Source organism: Miniopterus natalensis, chromosome 2, assembly GCF_054644295.1.
Source record: "Miniopterus natalensis isolate mMinNat1 chromosome 2, mMinNat1.hap1, whole genome shotgun sequence".
Taxonomy (NCBI): Eukaryota; Metazoa; Chordata; class Mammalia; order Chiroptera; family Miniopteridae; genus Miniopterus; species Miniopterus natalensis.
This window is the reverse complement of record NC_142082.1, coordinates 183,944,055-183,967,558: the sequence shown is the minus strand read 5'-3', so window position 1 is coordinate 183,967,558 and position 23,504 is coordinate 183,944,055. Positions and strand designations below refer to the sequence as shown.

Here is a 23,504-nt window from a genome sequence, read left to right as displayed (position 1 = left end):
AGAGCTGTGCCGGCCGCGTTACACCCGCCGACCTTCCCCGGCCAGAGCTAGTCCTATGGCTGACCCAAGGCACAGGGACCGGGGAGTGTCTCCCTCCACAGTGGGAGGACCCCGGGGTCACAAGGCAAAGGGCAGAGTCACAAAGCAAGACCCCAAGGAGAGCGGTAGCAAGAAATGGGGCCTTGAAGGCACCACCCTGCAAGGGAACCGACGTGTGCGTATGGCCCTGATTGTCTGACAGGTCAGCCCCCCTCCCTGCCGTGTGCTCTCTTCGTTTATCTAGAGACGTTGTTCAGGAGACGACTGAGTGGAAGGTTGGTTTTATAAGTCAGCCAAGAACCTGTCTGGACGTAGCTGGCTGACAGGGCGGTGGGCTCTTTCCTGGAGTCGGTCGCGTAGCAGCTTTGGGTGCACTGAAGCTCTGCTGGGAGCCTGGTCCTCGGAGCTGCGGAGCTTGGGGACAGGTGCCCCTCCTCCAGCCCTGCCCCAGGCGGGCAGGCTCTGCAGGCCGGTGCGAGGCACTGATGGCAGGCCCGGCCTAAGCTGCCGGGGAAGGGACACGGGCTGGGGATCCCAGCACCTTGCCTGCAGGGCGCTCCCCAGTTGTCGGCCTGCAACCGGGTGTGCTCTGGGAGAAACCCTAGTGGAGCCCGAGGCCGGGCCAGAGGCCTCTGGCTGCAGGACTGCAGGACGGGGGCCCTGGGGCCGGCGGGAGGGATGGGCTCCAGGGGAATTCTGTGCAGGCCCCCACCTGGGCCACCCCCCTCTGACCCCGCCTGTGGGAGCAGGGCAGCCACTTGGTGATTCGCAAAATGGCAGGATTCAGAACTACAGGTTTATACTATGAAGTTACGATTTTTTAAATGTTATTTATTTTAAAGAGAGAAGAAGGGAGAGGGAGAGAGAAACAATCGGCTGCCTCCTGCACACCCCCTCCCGGGGATCCAGCCCAAAACCCAGGCACGTGCCCTGACCAGGGATCACACCTTTCAGTGCACAGTCGTGGACATACTTCAAAGCTCCTGTTAGCCTGCGGGTGGTGGGGGCTGGGCTGGGCTGTGGTTTGGGGGTGCCCATTTTGGAGGATAGTTCTATTCTGTGATCAACCCGCTCTCCTAAAGCAGCGCTGTGCTCTGTCCTGAGGGGCGGCCACATAGAGCATATCCTGCTGTGGAGTTGCTGGAAGTGAATCGGGACCCCGCTTTTTTTTTGTTTGTTTGTTTTTTTAAAACATATCCTTATTGATTTCAGAGAGAGGAAAGGAGGGGGGGAGAGAGAGAGAGAAACATCAGTGATGAGAGAGTCACTGATGGGCTGCAGCCCGCAACCCGGGCATGTGCCCGACCGGGAATCGAACCCCCATCTCCTGGATCCTAGGTCGATGCTCAAGCCCTGAGCCACGCCGGCCGGGCAGGACCCTCTAAGGCTAGGCGGGGATTAGGTGCGGTGGTGTGGTGAAGGCCTCGGCGCAGGCCGTGTGGGCTGCTCCCACCGCCAGCAGGCACGGTGGGCTCTCGCGTGGGGAGCCCCAGCATGGCTCAGACACACCCACGAACAGGGTCAGCCCTGGGTTCTCCCGGAGCCCAGCCGCCCGCCCTGCCCACCCCCGACCTCTGTCTCCTTGCAGGGGGCTCAGGACTCAGCTGCCCCCACGGCTCTTTCCTCTGAGCTCCAGTCTCCACAGCGCCCCAGGGTAGACAGAGGTCCCCGTCATTCTCAGCACCCACTCACGGCCACCCAGTCACTTCCCCTAGGCCGCTAGCCCTGCCGCTCCGTCCGTCCACCGTCGTGATGGGCGGCGTCGAGTGTGGGCTGCCGTCCTCCTCGGCCCACCTCACCTGCTCGTGAGCCCTCTGCCCTTCTCTTGCCCCCCTTCCCTCGCCCCCGTTCTCTTCCCGCTCAAGCCGTCCCTGCCCTGGCGCCCCAGCACCACGGACAGCGGGTGCCCAGCGTGAGGCAGTAAGGTCCGCAGACGTGCCCCTCCCCGCCTGCTGCCCGGAGCTGGGCCCGGCAGTGCAGGCCGCCCGCCCCGCCCCGTTTAGCCCCTTACCGCGGGCGCAGGCGCTCGGTGTGTCTGTTGAACCAGCCGAGGGACAGGCCAAGCAAATGAGCGGACGCGAGCGAGAGGCGGGCCTCGCAGGCCGGCTCGGTGTCGCCCTGCCCGTGGGACTCATTTTTGCTTCTTTACGGCAGCTACGTTGGCACCTGTGTTTAGACCCCCATGGGGGCCGCCTTGTCTCCCGGCTCACCTTCCTCGCTCAGCTGGGCCTCTCTCCCGGGCCCTGCCGTGGGTGACGGGCCCGGGGCCAGGGGGTGACCTGTTACTTACTAATCAGGTTCCTCTTCCCTTCTCTCTTGCCCAGACTGCTGCCGAGTGGGCTGAGAAAATGCCCAAAGCCTCGCCACCCAGGTCTCCCAAGGAGGTGGCCAAACAGGAGCTCCTGGCCCAGCTGCGCAAAGCGGTGGCTTCCCACTACCAGGCCATCGCCCAGGACTTTGAGAACTTGGACACCGCGAAGACCAACACCGCCTCGCGGGACGAGTTCCGGGCCGTTTGCACGCGCCACGTCCAGGCTCTGACGGACGAGCAGGTGAGCGTCCGGTGTAGCACCCTGAGCACCGTGGGGGCGCCAGGCTGCCCTTGCCCACAGGGTGGAGCTCGAGGCTGTCCTCCGCTTTTAGACATTTCAAGTGTTCTTGGGTGCGGGCGGGGGGGGGTGGTTTTATGTTGTTTTAAATCCCACAGGAGCCTTGCGTTTATGTAACGGGTATGAATTGCATCATTTCGATCAGGGTGCAAAAAAGTGTCACTTTTATTTTATTTATTTATTACCCTCACCCAAGGATATTTTCCCCCTATTGCTTGTTTCAGAGAGAGTGGAAGGGAGAGAGAGAGAAACGTTGATGTGAGAGAGACACATCGATTGGTTGCTTCCCGCACCTGCCCTGACAGGGGGCAGATGTCCAGCCTGCAACCGAGGTACGTGCCCTTGACCAGAATCAAACCCATGACCCTTCAGTGCTCAGGCCGACGCTCTAACCACTGAGCCAGACCGGCCAGGGTGTGTCGCTTTTATTTTTAGAGTCAAGTTAAATTTGGCTCCAGCTGCCACTATCCTTCTGCCCCCCCCTCCCTGGAGCATCCCTGGGCGCGTGTGGCGCACAGAGGAGGCCAGTCCCCCCCACACCTGAGCTGGACCCGGAGCCTGCCCGTGGCTCTGTCCCTCCCAGCTCCCCGCCCCCCTCACTTGGTTCTCTGCTGGGGCTTTCTGACGCTCTGGAGCTACTGCTGCCCCGAGCATGCTGGTGATGTGTCCACCCCCGGCTGTCTCTGCTGTCCTCGGGCCAGAGGATGCCACTCCCATCCCAACAACAAGAAGAAGCCAAATATCTACAAAATCAGAGCTTTTCTTGAGCCCATCAGAGAGCTGAGGTTGCCAGGAGGTTGCTGGCTCCTCCCTGCGCCCCAAATGTGAAAACAGAACCTGGCACAGCTAAGCCCAGCACGTCCCTGGGAGTGGACAGTGCCCAGTGTAGGGTCCACGCCCCACCACCCCAGAGCCCAGACCTGGATGCCGCCAGACTGCGCAGCGCCAGTGACCCATCACGGAAGAGCGTTTCCCTTCACCCCGAAAATGTTCAGGAGGGTAATTCAGATGCAAAACGAAATCCAGAATACTTAGGGAAGCAGCTCAGCCCCCTCCCCGCCCGGCTCTGCTCAGGCTCGGCCCAGGAGCTTCCTGCAGACCCTGGTGGAAGTGCCTCTTTCCCTCCCAAGCGGGGTCACTCCAGCCTCAAGTCTCATTGGATGAAAGTGCCCACGGGGGGGGGGGTCACCACACCCACCCTCACCCCCATTCAGGCCTTGGGACTCACCACCCAAAGATAAAGTCATTAAAGGCACTAACGAGGTGAACGTCAGACTCCCCTTTCCTAAAACATCACCTTTTCCAGGCGCTGTGACCCTTCTTTCTAAGTAAAACAGAGCTGTTCCCGGGCGCTTCTGTGCCCCAGAGCAGCAAGTCCTGCAGTTACTGTAAACAGATGGCAGCCTTCCGGATTGGTGCAGCAGCCTTTATTGCTCCACGGGGCCAGCTAAGAGAGGTTTTACTACTCAGGTTTCTCACTTAATCTGAGTAAAGTTTTACTCTAATTATGGATGTAAGCGAATGGCACTCGGGCCTACCTGGCGTTCAGAACAGGGACCTGGATGTTAATTGTCCTCTAAGAGCTTCACCAGCCCCAGCACATCAGCCCCCCCGCCCCCCCAAATCAAGCGCCTATTTTTAAATTCCGCTTTCTAAAAATACGCGGCTGCGTCTCCAGCTCGGGCTGCATCTCAGGCGCCCGCGCTGGCGTGAGCGGGGTGGTGATTAGCGGGAACCGTGCTGTGCTTGGGAAGGGCGGGCGCTCCGGGATGCAGGCTGGAAACGGAGGGCCAGGGTCCCAGAGGCCACCTGTTCCTCCTCCTCGAGCGACGGCACCGGTGACCTCCTGGGTCGAAGGGCACGGTGTCGGGAACAGGCGCAGGAGGAACGTGCACCCTGCCCGTGGGCAGACCCCCCAAGCCATTATTCAGGGGTCCCCAGAGGTGCCGGGGCCGCCTCAGCCACACTCCACAGCTGCAAGCGCAGGTCTCGGGCGGGTCTCAGTATCTGCACTGTGACACTTATCCCGCCCTGAACAACCAGCCGCCTGCGGCCCGGGCCAGGGTTCCTGAGCTCCAGCTCGGTAAGCAGGGGAGGAGGCACCTCCTTCGGAGCCTTTCCACGCGACTACACTCCCAGGAAGGGACAGGGACTTCTGAGCAGGTGGAGTGGGAAGCCGACCGGTGGGTCTTCGTGGCTCTGCAGAAAGCCTGGTATAAAGGCTGTTGGAGCTGGGTCTGCATGGATGTTATGTAAGAGAGCGGACACCCACGGGAGAGCGGACACTCAGAGGAGAGCAGACAGACACCCACGGGAGAGCGGACACCCGCGGGAGAGCGGACACTCGGGAGAGCAGACACGGGAGAGCGGACACCCATGGGAGAGCGGACACCCACGGGAGAGGGGACACCCACGGGAGAGCGGACACCCACGGGAGAGGGGACACCCACGGGAGAGGGGACACCCACGGGAGAGGGGACACCCACGGGAGAGCGGACACCCGCAGGAGAGCGGACACTCGGGAGAGCGGACACCCGCGGGAGAGCCCGCCCCACCCCGTCAGGCCGGCCTCGGCCCACAGCGGTTCCTCGAGGACTGTGTGCAGCTACACTGGGAAAGCAGCCTTCAAACAGGCCTGCACGCGTCGGAGTGTTTCTAGAAGACCGTTAGGAAGCGAGGGGAAGGCTGGCAGAGAAAACCACCTTTCAGGCAGGAAGACGGCTTCAGCCCTGCTCTGGGCTTGTCCAGCTGTGACCTAGGATGAGTTGCTCAACCTCTCTGAGCTCGAGCAGCCTCGCCTGTGAAACGGGGAAGCGCAGCAGGCCCCAGGCCCCTTCGGGGCCCTCTCCTTGGGCCCAGCGCCGCTCAGCCCTCTCTGTCTTTGCTCGCCGCTGTCCTTCCCCTGGTGTCTGCTCACGCTGACTCCTCCTGTCAGTCAAGCCGACAGAAGCCTTTCCTGGCCACACCTTTACCTGGGGGACCTGCCACCTTGTCCCCCCTCCACCTGGAGCTCTGTCACCTGGCCAAGCCCTTGGGCCCTCTTGCATGTTCTTGCACGTAGCTCTGTCTCGGCCACACTGTGCACCGCCCCGTCCACTTAGCGGGGGCCTCACACAGCGCGGTGGCTTTAGGTCCCGAGGAACCAAGGCGGGCCCGCCTCCTGCCTCCCCTGAACCTCCCGAAGGGTCTTTCCATTGTCGCATCGTGCGGTGGGGCTTCTGTGGGGCTGTGAGGACCCTCAGCCACTGAACAAACACTCACTGAGCACCAGCTGTTTGCCAGCATTTAAAGATGAGCCTCAGACCTTCCAGGCCAGGCCGGGAGGTGTCACCTGCCGGGGTGGCCTCAGCATGACGTGGGGAGGTGGAGGAGGGCAGCCGTCACCTTCCCGGGTGGGAGCTGCCTCCTGTGGGGGGTCTGTGGACAGCGTGGTCACTTTCTCAAAGCCCCTCACTCCCACTCCACCAGGTAGCTTTTCCTCGCTGACCGAAATTAAAGCAACTTGAATCTCCATATCCGATCAGTGACATGGAGTTGTACACACACACACACACACGCACCCACACCCACACGCACACGCACACGCAGCAGTCTCATGGCTTTGAAGATGTTACATAAGGTGTGACCTGTGGGGGAGACTTGGTGGAGGGGACAGGTGACCTGTCCATACCATCGGTGCAACTTCCTGCAAATCTATAGTCATTTTGAAAGAAAAAGTTCACACAAAAATCAAGAATATTGGCCTAAACTAAACCCGTTTTCCTCTCTCAGGGCCTGGAGTATCTCCCCTCACTCCCTCGCCCCTTCCAACTTCATTTCCAGAATTTCAAATGGAACTGGACATGGTCCCTCTTAATTTGCTTCTGGAAACCCCCGTGGGGCCCAGAAGCGACTTGGGTTTCTGGCCAAGGCCAGGTGCGTGGGGAGGGCAGGGACAGTCCCTCCCTTTGCGGGCCGGAGGCTGCTGGCCCCCTGCACATGCTGGAGGCTGGGGCTCCACGAGGCCTCAGGGGCTATAAAAAACCAACTGCAAACAAGTTGGCCCCCGTCCTGGCTCCCTGAAAGCCCAGGGTCATCCGAAGGGGCTCACATAGGGGCACTGGGTCCTCTGACAGCACCAGTCAGAGCCACAGACCCCTGTCCAGCTTTCCAGATGCCCCCCTTTCACCCGGGAGAGGACACTGCTGGCCCTCGGGGTGACTTAAGTTGTGGCGGCAAACACAGCGCTGAGGGCTGACCCTGGGGAGCTGTCTGCGGAGCTCGGGAGTGCCTGGGAGATGAGGAATGTGCGCTGGGCCACCAGGGCCACCTGGGAGACGAGGAATGTGCGCTGGGCCACCTGGGAGACAAGGAATGTGCGCTGGGCCACCAGGGCCACCTGGGAGATGAAGAATGTGCGCTGGGCCACCTGGGAGACGAGGAATGTGCGCTGGGACGCCCGGGCCACCGGGCCCACAGCCGGGGTCGGGTTTGCATTTCCCCCTTGAACGTTCGTGTGCTGTCTCTCTCGCTCGGTCCCCGTGACTAATCAAGAGATTTAATGGCCTCAGACTGCTCACGGAGGGCCCAATTCAATTAAAAAATGTCCCGCGGAGCCATGAATATCCTCTTGTCGTCTTTGTTCCGGAGGCTTCCACAGAGTGGAGGCCGAATGGGTTTTCTTTTTTAATTCTTTTTATTGACGTGGGCCCCGGGGCGGGGGGATCCCGTGCGGGTCTGCGCGGGTCCCGGGAAAACGCCTTCTGCCTCCTCGCCAGTTCGACAGGCTCTGGGGCGCGATGCCCGTCAACGCCAAGGGGAGGCTGAAGTACCTGGACTTCCTGAGCAGGTTCGGCTCAGACGCAGCGCCAACCCCGCCGGGCACCAGCGACCCTGCCAAGGCCCACAGAGGGAGCAACGTGCCCGCCGTCGCGGAGGGCGGCAGGCCCGTGGGATCATCCGGAGACCCGAAAACAGGGACAACGCCCCGGAGCCAGCCCCAGGTGAGTTCCCCGGCCCTGGGTGGCGCTCGTAGGTCGGCTTGTACCAGACCCACAGTCCCCGTGGGGGGGTCTCTTGTGTTCCCACGGGGGGGGTGGCACGGGTGAGCCTCGGGGGGTCACAGGACAGGAGCCCCTGGTGGGGCCTCAGCGCTCACCTGCCTGGAGGGGCAGGGTGGTGTGAGGAACGGGGGTGGGGGTGGCGGGCGGAGGGGTAAGGGGGCGGGAGGCAGGAAGGGGCGTGCGGGAGTTGAGCAGGGAGCAGCCACGTCAGCCACGCTGCCAGCGTCCTCGGCAGGGAGGCAGATGCCAGAGTAAGTGCCCCTGTGGGTGCAGCTGCCCACTGTGGGCCACGGGGAGCCTGTTATGCTCACTGCACGAGCGTCCTCGGGTGCTCAGGGTCCCTCAGACGGGCACAGGATGACTCGGTTTGAAACCCCGGCCTGTCTGCACAGCCCTGGCCCCAGCCCCGCCCTGGCCTGAGTGGGGAAGGGGCAGCCTCCCCGAGGCGCCTCCCTCATCACAAGAAGGGTGACAGTGTGTCCACGGGAGGGTGGCTGAGCGGATCATGCTCCGTGCCTGCTGAGCTCCCTGAGTCACTTGTGCACTCAATTGGCACACACCTAGGCACACCCACGGGGTGCTGGGCCCTCTCCGAGCTGAGAACGAACAAAGGTCCCTGCCCTGTGGGGCTGACAGTCTGGGGGTGGGGGGCAGGAAACAGTGAACAGAGTAAAAGTGTTGAGAGAGTTAAAGACGGTGAGCACAGCAGAGGGAGGGCAGGAGCGCCCTGGAGTGCCCGCGCCCCAGCCCCGGACTGTAAATTACCTCACACGCGAGGAGGCTGCAGATGGGATGGACTCGCCCCCCAGCTGATCTCAGCCTGGGCGAGCCCGCAGCCCCGAGCACAGGCCCTCGCAGGCCGCAGGCGGGAGCGCGGAGGCGGAGCCGCGTGGGAGGCATGAGACCTGGGGACGCTCCGCCCGAGGTCGGGACTGAAGCGGGAGGAAGGGCCACAGCCAAGGAGTGCGGGGCCTGTGGACAGCGGGCGCCGGGGCTGGATGCCCCTCGGGCCGCCAGGCGCAGCCCTGCCCACCCGTAACTTTAGCTCTCAGGGGACTCGTGTCAGGCTCCCGGCCTCCAGGCCTGTAAGGGAATCAAGGGCGTGTCTTAAGCCCGAGTCTGTAGACCCGTTAGGGCCGCACAGGAAGCTCCACGGGCCGGGACCCCACTCCAGGGCGAGGCGCCTGGCAGTGGGTAAGCTCAGGAGCGACGCCGCCGGGGGCATCGGTCCACACAGCCCGGGCGCCCGCGGGGACGAGGCCGTGGGCGGAGCGGGCGCGGCGGGCAGGCAGAGGCCGCGACCCGGCGAGAGGGCTGCTGGCTCAGCGGCGTGACCAGGGAGCGGGAGGCCCGCGTCAGACACCGGGGGCATCCTTGAGCACAGCCCCCAGGACGTCCCAGCCCGCCGGGTGTGGGGCTGAGAGGGAGGCAGGGGAGCCCGGGGGCATCAACACTTCTGGCCTGAGCAGCGGGAGGGGCCTTGTCGTTGGCCGAGAGGGGGGCACAGGCAGGATTCAGGAGGGCACAGAGACCAGGGTTCAGCCGAGCGCGTCGCCGCATTAGGCAGCCTTGCACGTCGAGCAGGCGTTCAGGGGACGTCGGGGCCGCAGTCATTCATTCCGTTTCTAAGTGGGAAATACAAGGCAGCCTCGTGCTTGGTCTACAGAATTTCAAGGTGCCGCATACTCTGGGCTGAGCACAGGTGAGCATCCCGGGAAATGACAGGTGGGTCCCTCGCTCTCATATGACTTCCTCTGGTGAAAAATGTCATTGTCACTTCACACACACACATGCACACACACATACATGCACACACATGCACACACACACAACACATGCACGCATGTGCAGACACACCTGCACGCACAACATGACACGCACACGTGCACACCTGCGCACACACAGCAGTGACATGTTGAATTGGCATCTCTGTATCTGAATCTTGGCTACGTGTTTATTTCCAGAACTACCTTAGTTATTACGATTTGGCACAAATACGGCCCACCACTGCAAACAAGTGAAACGGTAAAATCACCACCTCAGTTTTGCTTTCTGTTTTATTTCTGAGATGATACCACCGGTGAACCTGGGAATCTCGGAGCCTGAGTCATGTATCTGTGGGTTGATGTCATTCCTTGCATTTCAAATCTCAGTGACAAGACAGTTCTCTCTCTGTTCAGACCGCCAGCAGCTCGGGCACCGTGCTGGGCTCCCAGCTGCTGCAGAACTGCGAGCCCATCGAGAGCAAGCTGCGCAAGAGGATCCAGGGCTGCTGGCGGGTGTTTCTGAGGGAGTGCAAGGAGCGCGACGTGCAGAAGCAGGGCGACATCACCACAGCTGAGTTCCTGGGTTCGTTCTGGCCCAGTTCCCGGGGTGATAGAGTGTCGCCTCCGGGCACAAGCCCCTTCCCTCGGTGGATGACAGGGCGCAATAGGACAGGGAGCACCCGGGTGGCCATGCGGGCTGAGCAACGTGATAAGCACTAGTGTGGAGGGGCAGGGGCCTGACCCACCTCGACCCCCGCTGAGCTGTCCACACCCACGTGACTTCCAGTGTCAGGGCACAGACTTGGCCTCGGTCTCTGGGCAGCTGTACCTGTCAACAGACTGATAGTGAGGGGGTGGGACAGGTGGAGAACACGCAGGCTGCCCCCCCCAGCTCACGTTGGTTCACTGTGTGCCACTTGATAAACTTTTCAAATTAAGCCAGTTTGGTTTATACTTAGTGTCTGTGCAGCATTTTAATTCCAGGAAATAAACCTGACCCTGTCACTCCTCTGCTTAAAGCCTCCCCAGCTCCCCTCTTCTTGACTAATGTCTAGACCCCTTCTTAGGAAAGTGTTTTTCTTGGGAACCTCCAGTATTACGTCTTGCTGACTGGCTGTTTCAAGCCAGAACCCGCCCGTGTGGCGAGCTACTTTGGTCAGCAAAGTGTTTAAAATTACTTAAGTTTGTTTTTTTTTTTACTATATCTTTATTGATTTCGGAGAGAGAGGGAGAAACAAAAGTGATGAGAGAGTCATTGATCGGCTGCCTCCTGCACGCCCCCGCCTGGGGATGGAGCCCGCAGCCTGGGCATGTGCCCTGACCAGGAATCGAACCGCGACCTCCTGGATCCCAGGTCAACGCTCAACCGCTGAGCCACGCCCGGCCGGGCCCGCCTGAGTCTCTTAATAATGAGTTGTCACTGCACAAGCAGCTCGGGCTTTGTAACTGATGAGAGTTGAGGGCGAGAGCCGGCGCGGAGTGGGGCCGGGAATCTGACACCAGCACGTGCCGGCCTCGGGCTGGGAGGACCACTGAGGTGGCATCAACATGGCACTGACGTGGTCCTGGTCAGAAAGCAGACTTCAGCCCTGACCCTGCATGGCTTCAGCAGAATAGGTTTAGACATTTGCCATCTCCACTGGCATGAAACTCAGTGTGTCGACTCGTAAGCCTGGCGGACTCCTGAGAGGGCGCCTCTGAAGCCCAGTTGAGAAATTCTCAGTCGGAGGCCCAGTGCGAGTCCCAGGCCCACCCCGGCACCCGGAGCCGCCCCGCCCCCTCACCGGCTCGGCTCTGACAGACCCCTCACTGGGACGCCCCCGCCTCTGCTCTCCCCGCCCGCTCCCCGGCCGTAGCTCCCACAGCACTCCGTCCACACCGCTGTGACCGCAGCGGCGGCGGGCCAGCAGGATGCGGGGCCCCCTCCCTCCTTACTCAGCTTAGTTGCCGTGCGCACACCCGTTTCCACATCTGTCCACCCACCAAGCATGAGCCTGTGAAACAAGGGCCTAAAGCAGAGAGGCGCCCCAGCAAGTGCTGAGTGAGCGAGCGAACGAGTGGGCGCTTGCCCCCTACTGAACGGGCACTTGTGTCTTAAGCTCTGGTGGAGAAATTCAACCTGGACCTCAGCAGGGAGGAGAGCCAGCAGCTCGCCGTGAAGTACGACCTCAAGGGCACGGGGAGGTTTGCTTACTGTGACTTCATCCAGAGCTGCGTCCTGCTGCTGAAAGCCAAGGACACCTCGCTGCTGCAGAGAATGAAGATTCAGAATGCCAACAAGATGGTACGCAGGCCGTTCCCCGAGGTCGTGCGGGTCTGGGGAGGAAGGGTCTCAGGCTTTCTCAGTTCATCATGAATTTGGGTCATCTCGCGTCATACAAAAGGTGGGCGCCGTGGATGCAGAGACACTAGGGGGGTCACAGGCTATGAGGACCCACCTATCAGACGCCCTCGGCCTGGTTGCCACCTCCCCATGCACCCGCTCAGATGCGCTCTCTGCACATGTGTTTGTATATCACGCTTGTGCAATATGTGTGTGTGCGCATGTGGTGTATGCGTTTATCACTGTGTGATATAAACATGTATACACACGTGCTCTCTGTATGTGCATGTATGACACATGTGTCCATGTACTTGCCGAGCGAGCCCGTGCTGCCCCATTTCCTCCATACCCTGAGGCCTGCCCAGCTCCAGGCGGGTTGCAGGTGAGCGTACAACCACCGGGGTCTGGCCAGCCGGCCGCCTGGTACGGCGGGAGCTGGGAGCTGGGAGCTCGTGGCCGGAAGGTAGGGGCTCGTGGTTAAGCTGAGGTCGGGGAGCTCGTGGCTGGGAGGCGGGAGCTGTGGGGTCTCCATCAGGCTTTGCAAATACTGCAAACAGCTCCAAGTTTACTTTCTTGGAAATGATGCAAAGATTCCCTTCTGAAGACCCCAAGCTGGGAACCAGTAGCCCGAGTCCCAGGTTCTCAAACTTGGGCGGGTGGCAGACACCTGATTATCGTGGCTTTTCCCAAAGCACCTGTCTGTGAGGCAAACAGGGACAGCGCCTGCTGCCCACACGATGCAGGGGCCCAGTGACGGGGGTTCACGGAGAAGGCAGAGCTGGGCTGGAGGGCGTGGAGGGCTGGGTCACAGCAAAGGGAAACATTTAAACAAACACAATGTGTATCCATAGGACAGGACAGGGCTCTCCTGGGCATGGGAGGCAGCTTGGGGGGCCCTCTTTCCTGCATAAACTGCACCCACAGTTTCCTCTCTGTCTCCCTGAGGGGTGAGAACCTAAAAACGCCTAAGTAGCAACAGGAGGACACAGTTCTTCTGCATTTTTAGCTTTTTTCCTCAGCCACTTGTAGTTTAATGATTCTCACCCTCACCCAGTTCAGTCAGTTTTCACTGACTCGCCTCTCCCGAGTCTTTCCAAACTCGAAGCAGAAAGAGGCTCTTTCAGCTGGGGGTCGGCCTCCGTGGCACTGAGTCAGTTACATTATATCACTGAGTCAGTTACATTGAATCACTGAGTTAGTTACATTATATCACTGAGTCAGTTACATTGAATCACTGAGTCAGTTACATTATATCACTGAGTCAGTTACATTGAATCACTGAGTCAGTTACATTGAATCACTGAGTTAGTTACAGTGAATCAAGTAGTTCAGCAAACAGCTGGTTCACCTCAGGGCTCCGGCTGGCCGGAGGTGTGGGCTGACCTGGGCGGCCCACCCTGCCCCCCGCCCTGCCCCCGCCCACCCCCAACACGACCTCAGCACCAGCAAACAGTTCTTTCCATATATAAAGTTTCTACACAGCGAAATTCGCTGTTTTGTGCAAAATCAATACCATCTTAGCATAGGCCCTGGTTTAGCCGAGCAGGGCCAGCGCAGAAGGCTGGGCGGCTTCCGGCGGAAGAGCCGAAGACAGTCCTCCCTGGGCTCGGTTTCCGTGAGCAGAGAGGAGGCCGGCCCCCGGGATCGCCACGGGGCCCAGGGACTCAGCTGGGAAGCCATGGAGACGGCACAGCCTGCAAGGCCCCTGCCAGCTCCGGCCTTCCTCCCCTCCCTGGGCCTCAGTTTCCCCTGCTGTGAAGGATGGGGAGGTCTGCTGCCCCTGAGGGCCTTCAAGGGGTGGCCGGTTAAGAAGAGCACCCAGTGCCCCGCTCAGAGCCCCCCTGGGCAGAGCCGCCCTGATCCATACCCGCTGCTTATCCTGACAGAGGTGCAGGAAGGCCAGCCGTGTGTGTGTGTGTGTGTGTGGTGGGGGGCAGGGGGCCGGGGTCAGACTAAGGTTGTGTTTACCGGATGCGACAGGCGCTCAGGTGCAGCGGCTGGGAGCCTGGGCCTCTCAGCAGAGGTCCCAGCGCACCTCCCACCTCCCGGGCGCTCCTGTCCCGTCCTCCAGCGCTTTTCCCCCAAACCTGTCTACAGCCCACACCCTGAGGTTCAGGATAGTCCTGCCACCCATCGCCACCCCTGCCTGGCATGACTGACAGGTGGTGCCACGTCTGTTCTGCAGGAGAGAGCCCCCGCCCCTGCCTGGTCCTGGTCCCAGGCCCATCCCTCTGCACAGGTCTGCAGCTCTGGCCAGCTGTCCCCCTGCTTTTAGAGAAGCTAAAAGGGCCATTTCTCTGTCTGGCTCTCTGGGGGCTTTCTCTGCAGCCTTCCCAGTGGAGCCGCCCTTGTGGGGGCGGCTGGGGAGCTGCTTTCTCGGGGTGTGGGGGCGGGGGTCCCTCGGGTTGGGTGGGGAAAACCCTCTCTCAGGCCAGGCTGGGTGCGGGAGAGCCGGCGGGCACACGGATCTGCCGCCTGGGTACCTGCCGAGTGTCCATCCCAGGTGCTAAATGATGTAACGTGAAAGCAGTTTAGCCTGGTGCTCATTTGCTTTGCGTAGAGCAGGTGTTGAAACAAAACCTTCCCCGAGCGTGTGACAGTGTTGCCTGCAGCGCGGCTCACCTCTGACACCCAGCCGCCCGGGCTGAGCCTGCTAGTCGGCCCTGTTCCATCTAACGGCCCTAAATGAAATAATCACAGTGTCGCGTGCTGTCTAATTACTAGGTATAATTACAACCTTGCGATTTTTTAAAAACTGTTCATCACAGTAACCTACTAGGACACCCAAACTAAACCTCCCTCCCCACGCCGTTCTGGAGTCGCCGGGTACCGGGGGGCCCTCCCTCCAGCGCCCTGGGAGCAGTTCCCGGGCAGGGCTGTGGCCTGACCGCTGCTGGAGGCAAAGGGGCCGGGTCGGTCCTGATCCCCCCTCCTTGCCCCTCTGAGCCTCCACCTCCCAGTCCTTGAAATGGGCATGAGGAGACCTCCCTCCCTCCCAGGTTGGCGGAGGAGAGGACGGGAGGTGGAAATGACAGACGTGTCGCGAACAGCAGGGGTGGCGAGTGGGCCGCTATTATGAGTTCTGCCCCGTTCTAGACGGGGAGCCAGCCGGTGGGGCACAGGCGGGGGAAGGGGAGGGGCCGGGGGACCGAGGCCGGAGCGGCCACAGCCCGTCCACGGCACCCTCCCCCTCAGACGCCCCTTTCTCACCCTCCTGGCGGTTTTCTTTCCCCAGGAGGAAGCCGGTGCGGAGACAGCCTCCTTATACTGGGCGCTGCTGCGCATCCAGCCCAAGATCCTGCACTGCTGGCGGCCCATGCGCCGCACCTTCAAGTCCTACGACGAGGGCAGCACCGGGCTCGTGGACGTGGCTGATTTCCGGAAGGTGAGCCCCCTGGCGCGGCTGCCGCCCCTGAACGGAGGCAGGTGCCCGATGCCAGGGCAGGGAGCCTCAGAAGGGGACCCAGTCCCCACCGAAGGCCCTCGTGTGAGCAGCTGTCCCGGCCCCACTTCCTCGGGACCCCCAGGGTATCGGGGTGTAGTGCACGCCCCTCACCTGCAGACCCCAGGTTCTCCTCCCTGAAGGCTTCCAGCCCCCCTGGGGACACTCCTCACTGCCCACACCGGAGCCCAGCTGCCCCTAGGCCCCACGGCGGGCCTTCCTTGGCCTCTAGGGGGAACCCAGGGCCTGCGTCTGCCTCGCAGGTCACAGAACAGAGCAGAAGCATTGAGGGGCTAATGTGAGGTCCCAGCTGTTGCCACTCAGCTGCCCAGGGATTTGGGGTGGGTGACAGCGGAGGGTGTGGGACCTCCTCTGTTATGTGTGTAATCTTTATTCTTATGCACCAGGGTCCTATCAGGATTTGTTTCAGCTGCTTACAACAGGGGGTCAAAGTAGCAATAGTTTAAACCTGGTGGGAGCTCACTTCTCTCTGAAAAGAAGTCCGGAGCTGGTGGTGGCTGGACAGTGGCTGGGCGTCACTGTTCCTGCTTCGCCATCAGCACGTGGCTTCCCTCCTTCCTCAAGGCGGCCTTGGGAGAGGGGCGGGGAGGAGAGTGTGTGTGAGAGAGACAGACAGACAGGGAGGGAGGGCTGCTGGGAGGCACTGGGGCGAGGTGCTCAGGCCCCAGGTGAGGCGGGGGCCTGGCCCCTGCCGGCAGCCGCTCCGTCCCGCCCGCAGGTCCTGAGGCAGTACAGCATCAACCTGTCGGAGGAGGAGTTCTTCCACATCCTCGAGTACTACGACAAGACCCTCTCCTCGAGGGTCTCCTACAACGACTTCCTGCGGGCCTTCCTCCAGTAGGCGCCGCCCAGCACCCAGCGGGACGCACGGGGACCGCGGGGACCCCGGGGCCTCACCCCAAGACTGACAAGATAACACAATCCGGAGGTTCCGTGACCTTTCCAGACTGTCCCCGGGAACCAAGCCCAGCCCACCCCGAGCCTGCGACCTTCCCTGCGGGCAGCGGGCTCCGCACTGCCCTGCTCCAGCCTCCGGGACAGCCCCTCCGGCGGCCTCGCCATCGCCCGAGCCTCAGGACCCCACCCTCGTTAGTCTGAGCAAATAAAAATGTTCGTCTTTGCAGAAATGATTCCTGAGACTTTTAAAGAACCCCAATGCTGAAAAACTTACACACTCGGGTTTCTGGAGGTTTTCGTCATGAGAGCCTGCTGGGTGCCCCGGGGACCCTAAAGCTCCCCTCCCCCACCCAGGCCCCGAGGGCTTCCTGGTCCTGTTCAGGCCTGGACCCTGCTGGATGGTCCATGTGGGGTCCACGCGGCTGCCTCCCTGCCCCAGGGCACGGGAGCCACCTGACCTGGAGTCCGTCAGGCCCTGCGGTGCCTCGGGGCTGAGCTGGAGGGTGACTGGGAGCGCCCCCCAGTGGCCTTTCAGGAGGGCCCCTTCCTTGGACATGACGGGTCTTCACTGCAACCCCCTCCACCTGCTGTGACGCTGACGGACAGGAGACAGTTCGCTGCCTTCTGAGAGGTCCTGGGGAGCTGGGGAGAAGCAGGGAAGAGCTGTCCCTGAGCTGCGTGACCACAGGCTGTCAGGGAGGGGTGGGCGAGGAGCCCCCGTCACCCCACCCACCTCTACTGCCAACTCAGCCCCAGGCCACGCTGGCCCAGGCCACCGGGCTGAGACCCTTCCCCCCTCCCCATTCCTCCGGTCCCCCCTCCCCCTCCCCACTACTCCCCCGACCCTCCCCCACCCTTCCACACCCCTGGGTGGCCAAAGAGGCCTCAGCCTTAGGTGAGTGCAGTTCTGTGAGGAGACAGGAGGCGTGGGAAGGGGAGCCACGCCCCTCACAGGCCCTCTGTTTCCACGACAATGTTTTGCTGGGTCCCCTTTGTCTCCAGACCCGGATGGTGGGCTCACGGGAGGCTGCGACCTCCACTTCCAGCCAAGGGGAGCCCACCTCCCTGGGACACTCGCCTCTGCTGCAGGGACAGGCCCCCGCGGGGCAGCGATGGCTCCAGCTGACCCTCCGACCCCCAGGCCCGGGAGCTCCATTGCAATTGGTTTTTCTCTGTAAGCCACCCCCCCGGGTGTCTGCCCTCACTGCCATTGTGATTTGCTCCTCCGGGGCCAAGGACCTCGCCAAGGTGATGCCAAAATAAACTCGTGAGCACCACGTGGCCCGAGTGGACTTTGCTTCTTTCTCGGGGGCACAGCAGCGGCCCCAGCACCCCGAGCACCAGGAGGGCGGGCCCGGGGTTGGGCAGTGGCCTGGCGGCTTCTCCCCTTTCCTGTGCTGCCGATGAGTCCTCCGGAAGCAGGAGTCGGAGCTCACTGTCCTGAGGGCACCGGGCCCTGCGGCCGGGCCAGCCCCCTGTCCCGCCGGCCACGCCACTTGGCGAGGTGGAGACACCGAGGCCAGTGCAGAGAGGGATGTGTGGCCACGGTGGGTGGCCTGCGAGGGGAGGAGAGGAGGCAGCCCCTTGCTTTCTGTCTCTCAGCTGGACACCCCCAGCCTGGCAAGGGGGACATCAGGATGAGGCTGAGGGGGCTCTGGCAGGGCCACGTTGTGGGGACACCCTCAGCCCCAGCAGCTCTTCTTTCTTAGGGATGAATTCCCTTGGCCCCTGTGCAACTTACCTCTCTGGACTGAGCCTGTTTCTGGTTTTGCAAAAATGATCCTGCCCTGCTTCCCTCCCGGGAGCACCCAGCCAGCACATCTGAGCCTGGCCCAGCAGCCAAACACAGGCCGGCTCCCTAGAGCGCCCAGGACCGTAGGTCACAGGCACTCGAAAGAGAGGAGGTCAGGACTCTGGTTGGGGGAGCCCTCCGTCCGGGGAGCCCAAAGAGCCCCAGCCCTAAGCTGGAAGCCTGGAGTCAGGCCCCAGGACAGGATTTCTGGAGGAGGGTGAGGAGGGTGGCCTCCAACGCCCTCACGGTCAGAGCCAGGCTGCCAGGTCTGGGCCATCGCCGAAGGCAGCACCGTGCTCCCAGGTGGCACTGCCATCCCCCCTCCTTCCTGAGCCCCGTACCCCAGTGCAGAGGTGAAAATGAAAACCTGAACAATAGGGACACAGATGGCCTTCGACAGGCACAACAGGAGACTCAACACTATCAAGAGGAGGATGCATGAGCCTGAAGAAAACACGTACACAAGCTGAAAGGCAAAGGGAAAAAAGTGGGAAAAGTTCTATAATTACCCAAATATCCTTCAGAAATAAGCAGAGCCCTGGGCGGCGTGGTTGGAGCGGATTTGATTCCCAGCCAAGGCCCGTACCCCGGTCGCAGGCTCGATCCCGGCCTAGGTCGGGGCGCGTGCGGGAAGCCACCAGTGGACGTGTCTCTCACACCCAGGTTTCTCTCCCTGCTCCCCTTCCTCTCTCTCAAAAAATCAATGGAAAAGGTACCCGAGGGTGGTGGGGATCAACAAAACAAAAATTAAAAAAAGAAAAGACAACCCACAGGCTGGAAGAAATTATTTGCAAATCTAAGGACTTGTATCCAGAGCATTCAGAGCCTTTTAAAACTCAAAAGATCTGAACAGACACTTGACAAAGAAAGATGGGTGAGTGGCAGATAAACACCGAGAAGGATGCCCAGCATCGGGAGCCTTCAGGGAAATGGAAATTAAAACCCCAGAGACACAGCACACGCCTGCTCAAATGGCTAAAGTTTTATAAATGGACAACACTAAATCCCGACCAGGGTGCGGCCCGACTGTGGGAATTTGCTGGTGGGCTTGCAAAAGCCATTTTGGAAAAATGTGATTCAAAATGGGCGAAAACTAGGGAATTTTTCTGGGGATGGATCTATGCTGCTCATAATCCCTCACCCCACGCTGATCGCCAGAAAGTACCCGGCACCCAACCGCGGGACTAGCTACGAGGCGCTCAGCCAGCTTCTTCGGACCTGTGACGGTCGCGAACGTCGAGGGAAGACGGAGAGACGGTCCAGGCGGCAGGAGGCCACGGAGCCGGGGCGCGTCCCCGAACAGAAGGACGTTCATCCAAAACCGCGAGACCCAGGTGAGGCCTGCGCTCCCGGACGGGGCCGTGTCAGTGTCCGAGCCGATAAACTTTCGGGGCTCACAGAAGATGCCAACACCGGGGGAACCGGGGGAAAGGCATCGAGGAGCTCCGTGCCTCTACAGCTCATCCATAAATCTTAATTATTTCAAAATAAAAAGTGGGGTTTTATTTAAGTGGGAAATCATTTCCTGTCCTTCAGGGCCCAGCCAGGCTCCTTCCTGCAGGAAGCTCTCCCTGATCTCCCCTGTACACTGGGTTTGCTCTTCCTCGGGGGCCCCCAAGCCTGACCCTGTCTGCCGCCCCCTGGGCCCCGAGCCTGTGACACTGGAAAGAAGGGGTCGGCTTCTTTGGGCTCAGAGGAGCCTCCCCGAGTACACTGCGAGCTTCCCAACAGCAGGACCTGGTTCCTGCATCTCAGAGGTCATCACGGCCCAAGCCTTCAATGGGAGGGTCCCCTGGAGTCTAAGGCCTCCCGTGACAAGACCTGAGCTGGCCAGGCAGGTGCGGGCCCAGCTGGGAGCCATGGGTGGCATCAGGGGAGAGCACCGGGTTGAAACTCTTGTCCGCAGAGCGTGTCTCCTCCACAAGTATATTCAGGGGCTAGTTTCTTCTGGAAGAAAGGGCCTGGGAATTTGGTCCCCGTGAAAGTTCAAATGGAAGCCGAACTGCAGGAAAGCACGGCTGGGGGTGGGGCTCGTGGGAGTGAACCTACCGTAAGGGCAGAGGGGCAGGGAGGGGAGGCAGCTGCCCGGGTCTGTCCACCGGGCTGCCAAGGACAATGAGAGGGTTATCGGGGGCCCTATCCTGTGTCGCCCCCTCATGCCATGGGGACACCTGGGGAAAGATGGCCGTGAAGTGTGCATGAACCCAGGGCTGAACCACTGAGAGCTGAGGCAGGGGACCCCCCTTCACCACAGGTGCGAACCCTAGACAGATCCGAGCCCGTCCACAAGAGCCGCGCGAGGCTGGGCGGCAGCTGGGCAGCGGAGCTTCCGGTCCCTGGAGCTGCCACGACACTGCCGGGGGGCGGCGACTCCTGCCCGGGAGCAGCAGCCCGGGGCCTTGAGCCCAGCAGCTTCTCCGTGTGGACAACGGATGGGGACCCAAGGCACCTGGGAGGCCTTGGTGGAGGGGAACCCTTTGGGGGTGGGGGTGGCAGGTTACAGGTGAGGCGGCTGACAGGAGAGGCTCATGACAAGACTGGCCCCATCATGGTCCGCCCCAGGCTGCTGCTCCTGCCCTCTGCAAGCCCTTCTGGGAGGTCTCTCCCAGCCCCCTGGCTTTGGTTATGACCCTTAAATGCATGTGCCCAGAGAGGCTCCTCGTCCTCCAGGTGCATTTATCTCCCTCCCACCCCCGGGGCACTGAACACCTGCCCTGCAAATCCCAAGGGCACCATGTCCTGTTCTTCCTGCTCCCATGCTCCGCCTCCATGACTCGCAGCCAACACCCGTTGCCACCTTACTTCTCCCTCGCCCCCATCCCCACATCCATTCCTCATCAATCCTACCTCCTAACCCTGTCAGCAGCACCACTGCCACCTCCCCAGTCCAAGCCAGGCCCGTGAGAGGTGCTCATTGGATGTTTGTGGAGTGGATGGATGGATGGATGGATGGATGGATGGATGAGTGGGTGGATGATGGATGGATGGATGGATGGATGATGGATGGATGGTGGATGGATGGTGGATGGATGGATGATGGATGGATGGATGGATGGATGGATGGATGGATGGATGGTGGATGGATGATGGATGGTGGATGGATGGATGGATGGATGGATGGATGGATGGATGATGGATGGATGATGGATGGATGGATGGATGGATGGATGGATGGATGGATGGATGGATGGTGGATGGATGATGGATGGTGGATGGATGGATGGATGGATGGATGGATGGATGGATGGATGATGGATGGATGGATGATGGATGGATAGTTGATGGATGGATGGATGATGGGTTGATGCATGGATGGTGGATGGATGGGTGATGGATGGATGGATGGATGGATGGATGGATGGATGGATGATGGATGGATGGATGGATGGATGGATGATGGATGGATAGGTGATGGATGGATGGATGGATGGTGGATGGATGGATGGATGGATGGATGGATGGATGGATGATGGATGGATAGGTGATGGATGGATGGATGGATGGTGGATGGATGGATGGATGGATGGATGGATGGATGATGGATGGATAGGTGATGGATGGATGGATGGTGGATGGATGGATGGTGGATGGATGGGTGATGGATGGATGGTGGATGGATGGATGGTGGATGGATGGGTGATGGATGGATGGATGGTGGATGGATGGATGGTGGATGGATGGGTGATGGATGGATGGTGGTGGATGGGTCCTCAATGGGTAGGTGAGTGGATGGGTGTATTAATGAATTGATGGCTGGTTGAAAATGGCAGGGTTTTGCAGCCGAGGGAGCTTGGAGCCTGGAGTCATTATACCTGCCGGTGCTTCTCTAGGGCAACACCTGGAGCCCTAGTTTGACAAGGGCCGGGTTGCACGTGCTGCTTCCAAGAAGAACCTGGCGCTCGGCCACCTGGCAGCTCTCTGGGGAAACCAGGCCGTAGGTATTTGAAAACAACAAGGCGCAGAACTGCCCACGCCAATAACCTCTGAGCACGCCCCCCACCCCGGGGGAAGCTGGAGCGAGCAGGACGCTGGTCGCCGACACGTGCGGAAGGAAGGTCTTTGGCCTCAGAAACCTGCCTCCGGGCTCCAACCGGAGGGCACGGCTCCCGCCGCGTGGGCCCCACGGGTGCGGAGACACACACAGGAAGAGGCGCACGCGGACGTCCCTTTCTTTTTACAAAGACTTTATTGTCTGACATGCTTGACAAAAAAAATTACAGCCACAATCAAGTTATGCCAGAATGATTGAGGAGCACGCCATCAGCTTCCATACCTCAAGGACTTTTAATGAATTTTCTCTTAAAGTAACAGCTGCCTTCATAGCTTCTCTTTTCCACATAAAAATACACCATATTCTGAAGATACCTTAGGAAAAAATTTTTTAAGTTTATAGATCTTGGTCCACATAGAAACTCAGCAGAGGCGACCGAAAGGGCATTGTGTCTTCTCCACCCCGCACCACACGTGGCTGGGGCACCCCAGAGACCTCGTGAACATCCCCAGCCACAGGGAACCATGGGCCAAATGGGGTTCCTGAAGGCCTGCACCCCGCAGTGTGAAGCTGGCCTGGGCCACGGCGGTGCAGCAGCAGCCCCCCTCCCCGATGGTGCCCCGAATCCCACAGGGAGCCCCCCAGCTGAGAAGGAATCCCGGTCTTCAGGGGGCCAGGAGCTGGGCTCAGGGAGCAGGATCCCTCAGGGCCCCAGGGACTCTCTATGAGAAATGAACCAGACAGGTCTGAACAGGACCCTTAAATTACAAAAAAAAAAAAAAAAAAAAGCACCTTGGACACGCATTGCCTTGGAGGGCGGAGCTTCATAGAGTGGTAAAGCAGGGGCTGTGAAGCCAGAGACCAAGGTTCAAGTCCTGCTTCTGCCCTTTTGAGCTGTGCATCCTCAGGCAAGTCACCTGGCCTCTCTGATCTTATCTCTTCATTTCTAAAAGGGCATCAACAGTACCCACCTTGCAGGACTGGCTGAGGCTGAGACCAGGCCGTAGCTGCAAAGGGCTCACTAAATGCTGGTTCCCAGGGCAGGGACTAGGGTGAGGTGTGAAGGGCCCTGCTCTCAGGTGCACAACTCAAGAGGGTACCAAAAAAACTTGGTAAGAACAATAATGTACTATTTTTAAAAATCAGAATCAATGCCAAAAAAATCCATGATGAACAAAATACCCAAATTTTAAATGCAGACAGATCCTGGCCCCGCGCATGCCATCCTGCCTCATGTGCCTCACCCCCATCAGGCCCGGCTAGTTGCCTCGCCCTCAGAGATTCAGCCCAAATCCCCCCCTGGTCCTGATTTTAAAAGGAAAAGGAAGCCCCCCTGCGTGGAGCTGCTAGAGCCCAGGGCCAGCTCTGTCACTGTGCCACCTCCCATTAACAGGCCAGCTGGCGCTGGGACAAGGACTGTGACCCATTCGGCCGCCCTCAGCTATGGGCACGCCGGGTAGAACCCAAATGGCATGAGGGAAACCTCACCGAGGGCGGGGACCCGCTGGAGGACAGTAATGGGACGTATGGGGTCCGCTCATTAAATTAAGAGGGGCGTGTGAGCGTGTGTGTGTGTGTGTGT

General features: G+C 60.4%; 1 protein-coding gene across 1 annotated transcript in view; it reads left to right on the top strand.

The window, feature by feature from the left end:
- Positions 1-16,925, top strand: part of EFCAB6 (EF-hand calcium binding domain 6) — a 141,419-nt gene extending 124,494 nt beyond the window's left edge. The window contains 6 exon segments of the mRNA XM_087814963.1: positions 2,364-2,591; positions 7,406-7,630; positions 9,871-10,039; positions 11,556-11,740; positions 15,015-15,164; positions 15,961-16,925. Coding sequence (XP_087671089.1) covers positions 2,364-2,591; positions 7,406-7,630; positions 9,871-10,039; positions 11,556-11,740; positions 15,015-15,164; positions 15,961-16,083 — 1,080 coding nt within the window. The 3' untranslated portion in view covers positions 16,084-16,925.
- The last annotated feature ends 6,579 nt before the right edge of the window (positions 16,926-23,504 follow it).